Source organism: Pagrus major, chromosome 17 (assembly GCF_040436345.1).
Source record: "Pagrus major chromosome 17, Pma_NU_1.0".
In the NCBI taxonomy this organism is placed as follows: Eukaryota; Metazoa; Chordata; class Actinopteri; order Spariformes; family Sparidae; genus Pagrus; species Pagrus major.
In genome coordinates, this window is record NC_133231.1 from 15,566,037 (window position 1) to 15,573,519 (window position 7,483).

The 7,483-nt window shown below is 40.6% G+C and overlaps 1 protein-coding gene across 1 annotated transcript; it reads left to right on the forward strand.

The window, feature by feature from the left end:
* Positions 1-271: 271 nt before the first annotated feature.
* Positions 272-4,720, forward strand: LOC141012377 (ferroportin). Its single transcript, XM_073485840.1, is given in 8 exon segments — positions 272-374; positions 469-536; positions 700-859; positions 1,189-1,304; positions 1,515-1,641; positions 1,831-2,117; positions 3,165-3,825; positions 4,461-4,720. Coding segments are annotated over 8 exon segments (1,782 nt in total).
* Positions 4,721-7,483: the final 2,763 nt, after the last annotated feature.

Sequence of the window (7,483 nt, forward strand, 5' to 3'; positions counted from 1 at the left end):
TAATTAATAACTACAATATTGCCACATGTTGATTATTGGTACTGTATATAGAATTGCTTCCTTCTATATAAGTAAGTAAATAACCAATTATCTTATAGGCCTAAGTGGTCTAAACATTCTTGTAATCATCAACAAGAAAGTAACCTTAGTTTCTTTCCAAACATCTAAGTGATGCTGTGACCTACAGTAATAAAACACTGTACTATAAACAATGGGACAAGGGTGCGACAAGTTCAACAGTTTTTTGACCTATGTGGTCCTACTCTAGGCAATGTCCCAGCGAGCAGATGCCTCCCAGTGTGGCGGGGTTGTGGTCGAGTTTGAGTCTGACGATGTCAGGAATGCGAGAGCTAAAAAAGCTAGGAGTATACCAGGTGAACTCAACTTTAAATCCAACTACAATTTGTGGAATATGTTTGTAGCATATATAATGTAAGCTTATCCTATTTTTATGCATTTCCTCGTAAGGTTCAGCTCTTATCTACCTCAAGGGTCCCAAGTTTCTCATCTATGTCAGTGGAGCATTGTCAATGTGGGTAAGAATCATTTCCTGAAGAAACAGATTCCTGGAGAAATATATAAGACATCGAAACTTAAATAACTGCAAGGTAGTCTACTTACTGTAAACTGTGTGACAGTATACAGACAGCACCATGCAAAACAACACATAACGATGTCCTCTTATGTTGTGTTAAACAGGGTGACCGCATGTGGCACTTTGCAATCTCTGTGTTCCTCATTGAGCTGTACGGCCGTAACCTGCTGTTGACTGCGGTGTTTGGATTGGTAGTGGCTGGGTCAGTGCTCCTACTTGGGGCTTTGATTGGAGACTGGGTAGATCGCAATCCCAGGAATAAAGGTATGCAGAACAATTTCAAAACCATTTGAAAATTTTAGCCTGCAGTATGCCACAGAACAGTGATATAGATCAGTGGATCTCAATCTTGGGCCCAGACGTCAGCTGGTTTCCTGTGCCACCAGGTGGTAAATTGCATTTCCCTCGTGTCTAAAGTGCAAATCATTCACTGACTTGATAGCTAGCAGGGCCAGCAGGACTCGAGGCACAAGGTTGGCAGCCACTGACTCATATCTGTAAAGGCTAGCATTATGTTTTTATGGGTTTTTTTTTCAGAATATATCATCTATGTTCTGAGAGTCTAAAACTGTTTTTTGTCCCTCTGTTTTTAGTTGCACATGCATCTCTTTTCATTCAGAACATCTCAGTGACAGTATGTAGCATTGTGCTCATGTTGGTGTTCTTATATAAGCAAAGGATTGAACAGATCTGGGATGGATGGCTTACTGTGAGTAGACACTACATATTTGACTAATAATTACATTTCATAACTTGCTACGATGTTGATATACAAAGATATTACTCACCATTATTATTGCATAGAGGAGTTATTGCTGCTGTTGTTCCCTCTGTCTTGTGTCCCTGTTGTCTCTGCTTCTGAGTTTGTGGCTACTCTGTGCTGTCATAGTAACATGTTGCATCGCAAAACTTACACAAGGTGGTTTGTTATACGGTGGTGATCATCCTGGCAGATGTGGCAAACCTTGCAAGCACCGCACTGACCATTGCCATTCAGAGGGACTGGATTGTGGTTATCACAGGCTACAACCGAGGTCACCTAGCTGGTGAGGGGATTCATTCTTTGTTAATGCACAAATTGGATGGTATTACATGTCTATCATGGCCTTGTATCTGTGGGTGTGCATGTTAGATATTTAAATTACAGGCACTATCAGGTATTGGCCGTTTCTGCTCTTGCCGAAAGTCCTCTAGTAGAAGCACATTAACCTCTGTGTCTTTGATCCTAACAAAAGGAATGAATGCGACCATGAGGCGGATAGATCAGGTGACTAACATCCTGGCCCCACTAGCAGTGGGACAGGTCATGACCCTGGCCTCCAATGTAGTTGGCTGTGGCTTCATCCTGGGCTGGAACCTTGTCTCTCTCATTGTGGAGTTCTTCTTCCTGTCACGGGTGTATCGCATTGTCCCTGCTCTTTCAATTAAACCACCAGTGGAGGAAGAGGATGAAGAGTATCTGGAGATGAGAAGGTTACAAGGTAAGGACTGATCAGTGTTTTCAAGATTTCTGAGCTCTGCTGTATTCCTGGATTTTATCATTCATAGGCTTTGAGAATTACTAAAAATGTGCATAAAAGCCGGTCAGCAGTCCTACACATACCAAGTGAACATGTAGATATAAAAATGAAAAGGACGCTCTACAATAAGTTCTAGTACATTAGGCATTTAGTTCACAATGTAGCGATAGTAACACTTTACATCAAGGTATTTGTAATAAATGTTTGTAAATAGGTAGTAAGGCCCTAATTCCTTATACGATGCTTATTAATATAATTAAGACTAAATAACACGTTTAATGTTAGATTATAAGACATTTACAAGCAGAAATTTGTTAAAAGACTGCTTAATAACATTAATAAAAACCTTATGAGTTTCTTATAACTGTTTATAATGGCATTACAATCATTTATTGGGTTTAACTAACTTACTTATCATATCATATAACACAGTTTTTTTATGAATTATTAGCAGTTAATTTTGCATTTCTTAACAGTAAACTACGCTTTCAGCAGCTACCCAATTTAAAGCAAGAACAAGGCTTTTATAAACAGTCTTAAGCAATATATAAACTGAAACAAGTTTCTTATAAGTGCTTATAACTGGTTTATAATCTAACAATAAACATGTTTATAAGCTAGTATTAACCGTTATGTCGTCTTATTAATGCTTATATTCATCTTATAAGGATTTATACAGTAATGGTCTCATTATCTTTTTAATAATGGTTATATAGTACATATGTTTACTGGATTGGTTGAAAATAAGCATTGTGCGTTCTTCTAAGGTGGGCTTCATGAGTGCTGTGAGTTCTTTAATTCATATTATACAATGGTGAACAAAAATTGAAGCGTACATTACTTGAAGACGCAATTCTCACTTTGTGCAGAGCAGCCAACTGCAACAGCCTGCATTCCACATGCAGCCCATGTAGATTAGTGTAGCAAGTAACAAGACATGGAGCAGAAAGGGTGCAGACCACTAAGTGAGGATTGGGCCTTTAAAACTGACGTAAAAAAGTGATAGATGACATTCCTCTTTCTCATCAGCTGAAGGTATCGTTGCACAGCCTCTGCCTCTGACAGAAGGTAACTGCAACGCAAGCCTGAACCTCAAAGAAATCACCAACCTGCCGCTGTGTTTCCGGAGGTTTCGCTGGCTGGTGAGCACCTGTAAGGATGGCTGGAGAGCCTACTATCGCCAGCCTGTCTTCCTGGCAGGAATGGGTCTGGCTTTCCTCTATACCACAGTCCTGGGCTTCGACTGCATCACAACAGGCTATGCCTATACTCAGGGCATAAGCGGATCTCTCCTTAGTCTACTGATGGGTGTATCAGCTATCACAGGGCTGATGGGAACTGTGATGTTCACCAGACTCAGGAAGACCTATGGCCTGGTTAACACAGGCATTATCTCAAGCTGCATCCACCTGGGCTGCTTGCTGCTGTGTGTGTGTTCTGTCTTCGCCCCTGGCAGCCCTATGGATCTTAGCTTGCTGATGCCTGACGTTACCTCCAACTCCTCCACTGAGCTTGGAGGGATGGCAAGCCAAAGGCAAAAACACACTTATCCTCTGAGGGGAGGCAGCAATCAGCCACTGCTACCCGATCGCTCCTCCATCCACTGGACCAACAATACTGTGCTTTTTGACAATGTGCCCTCTGGTACAGCACCAGAATCTTACATCTCCATTATCCTGCTGTTCTTGGGTGTTATCACAGCACGTATTGGTGAGTAGAAGGACATCCAAAGCTGACTCGTTTCAAAAGACGCCAAAACTTAAATGATAAAACTATAATCATATACAATGTGTGAGAGTATTGTCAACTGTAGAGCCTGACCTATACATTGTCATGGCACATATATAAGCCAATATTAGATAATCATGAATATATTGCTACCTATGTTGGGCAATGAGTCATAGGAAATAGCAGTACAAAAATGTAATGTTATTAAGAAAATGTCACCATTGCACAGAGAGCACTGTACACAAATGTCAAATGTCTCACTCAGTGCATATACTGCTTGCCACTGCAGTATTACTATTTTAATTTTTGCATTTTTACCTTTTATTGATAGTCGACAGTAGAATTGCAATGTGCATTTATAGTATGCGGCATATCCAATCAGCCACAATTTCCCCACACATTCCCTATATTTAGAGTATTTATTAGTTATACATCGGCGGTCCTTAGAAAAATGTCAATGTCAGTATCAGCCTAAAAAAGTATAGGGTAGTCTCTAGTTAAGTACCTTTTTAAAACAATTATTGTGAGAAGAGCTCAATAAATATCAAGCTGTTGTGAAAAAAAGCTAATTTAATTGCCAGGTCAACTTTTAAACCCCAGTAACATCTGTGTTTTAGGTCTGTGGTCCTTCGACCTGACAGTGACCCAACTCCTGCAGGAGAACATCTGCGAGTCAGAGCGGGGCGTGGTGAACGGGGTGCAGAGCTCTATGAATTACCTGATGGATCTGCTTCACTTCATCATGGTGATCTCCGCTCCACAGCCACAGCACTTTGGCATCCTAGTTATCATTTCTGTATTATTCATCACCACTGGGCACACCATGTACTTCCTGTATGCACACAAAGCCAAGAGAAAACGCAGCCTCGACACATAAGGAGCAGACATTGCCCACACATCCAGGCATGAGATGCTAACCAGCACTGATTCCACTCTGCACCTGTGAAATGAATGTCTCCCTCCTGTTCCTTCAGCAATCGTATTGCAACACTCCACTCCCTACTTAGCCATTCATTTCAGCACAACACAGCGAGTGCCTGTCCCACCTAGGTTGCTTTCTTCCTGCAGGGCCATGTGCCATAGCAGCAAACAAGAACTCAGGTGAAATAGAGTGGGAGACACGCTCTCCCGTCGTGTACATAAGTTGAGGTGGCTACAATAAATGCAGCAATGGCACCTCCAGGGGAATTGTCCTAATCTACCATACAACAGGACACAAGGCACCAGCACATGCCTTTGCGAACCCTGTAGGATTACTGCAAGACTTTCATCAAACAAGCCTGTTAACTTACATAGCTTTTTTGGATGGGAGGGTGGATGGATGAAGAGATTTTTCTAACCTTCACTCAGTAAAGAACTGGTGTTGAGAGAAAAACTTAACAGTGATACACGAAAACACAAACAAGACGCGACAGTACTTCTACAAGTGGCATCGATGTTACTGATCCGTCCACTTGGAAATACTCCAGGATGTCCAAAAAGGAACATAAAGGGAACTTGATGTGAGATTGTTTGAGTAAAAAAATCAGAAAGGCAGCCCCCCTTTTAATGGACAGAAGTGAAAGTATTTCCTTCCCCTGGTTTGTTTCTCTGTGGATGAATCAAGCAAACATTTGCCTTTCTTTTATGCATGTAAAACTGGGTTATGGATTACAACAAAACGTTATCACATCACGCCATGTACTTTAGTCAAACTTTATACAAACTATTTTATTCTAACTGCTTGTGTACTTAGATAAATTAAAATAGTTTCCAAACTTTCTTTCCTTCCAATATAAAGAGTGATATTAATAGTTTTATAGAAATCCAAAAGGAAAGCAATCTTCATTTTGTGACATGTTTGAAATCAGTGATAGCTATATGTTGATAGCAAGTGTCGATCACTGCCATTGGCAGTGTTGTATTACACTTTGCTTCATTCTCTTGTGGTTCTGATGAACTAAACATTACCTTACCTCAGCTAAGAACATGAACACTGTTGGGAATATGACTTGGGAATTACTCTCAGCTACTGTATGTTTTCATATCTCCTTTCATGTACAGTGGAAAAAACATCAAAGTTTAACCTTCTGTCATACAACCAGCAACACTCAATATATTTGTATAATTTTCCTGTGAAATTTCCGTATTGCATGTTGTCCTTATTTTTCAGACTGATAATTATGATAATAAAGATGACTGAAGATGATCTCTGGCCTCAAGTGTTCTGAGCAGAATAATCAATAAATAAATAATGTAAAACAAAGTGCTACACATGTCAAACAAGATGAATTTCTGCTAGGCTATGTCACCAGTCATGACATTGTAAATCCTTTAGCCTCATCCAAAAGGCTGATACCAAAATAAAGTCACCAATTCAACCTTCACAATTTAATGTTAGTACTGGAATCATTCCAATAAAATGTTCAGCCATGTGGTTTGATACTGTCTGTCCCTTGTAGAGTCTGTTCATACATTTACAGAAAGCTCACCTCCCAAGGTGCCATTAGAAATTTTGCTGACAACTTCCTTTAATAACCCCTGAATGTGCAGTCTAGCTACCAGATTGCTTGTGCAACTTGAGATACTGTACCAGAGATGGAGTTAATTCATTAGCCATCAGAATCAAGCTGTAAGCAGAAATACGCATAGTGTAAAGGGGCGCCTGCAAGAAGAGGAAAACTGCCAGGAGAGGATATAAAACATTTACACATTTTGTCAGTGTTGAGGACATAAACATGTCAAAGGCAGGGAACATACAGTTGCCACATGCAAATGTAATGGCTTTCTGTGGCCAGCAGAGGTCAATGTCATACTAAATGGCCATACCCAAGCCAGTATAGAGAAGCTTCAGGCCTTTGTGGATTATTACCATAGAAATGAGACGCAATACACACACAGCATCCTTACACTGCATCCTAATCCTCTTTCTATAAATTGTCAGGACCATCCAAGAGTGATTATGATACTCTACTATCATCCAGAGGAAGACATATGAGGACATATGAGGGTGACAGAATAATGGAAACATAAGAGGGGAAAGCATCCAGAAATGAAGGACGTGGAAATCCAGTCTGATATTCTCATCTGCGAAGTCTGATATCACCATGGTATATAAGCTCATTTTAAATCATATTATCAGTATCCAGACACACCAGTAGTAACACAACACAAGCATGTACGGGAAGCCAATAAATGATTGGTGCCTGCAATGCTGCCACTTTGAAAGTCAAAAAGGAGTTCTTATATACTGCTTTGGGCCACAAGTACAAACCAGTGGCAGCCACACTGCACATATGGGGTGAATAGCTATTGGAAGCCTCTCAGATTTGTATATGTTGTTTCTATTCAATGATGATTCTGACCATCAGTGTCTGCCACCAATAGAAATCCTTTTCCCAACGCAGGCAGCCCTAACTCGATAAACTAAATTAAGGCTGTAATGTTTCCATCACAATCACGGGCAGAGGGTGTGTAGTTACCTTGGTAATGCCTTGAGCAGGCTGGTAAAGGCAACCAGCCAGGAAGAGCTGTTGTTGGAGTGGGAGGTTGTTTTACTGGAAGCTGTACTTACAGCAACACTGTGGACCTGATAAAAATCGAGCTTGAAAATGAATGAATTTGCAGGCTAACTGTCAATTCTTTTTTTGCCCTGGGCCAC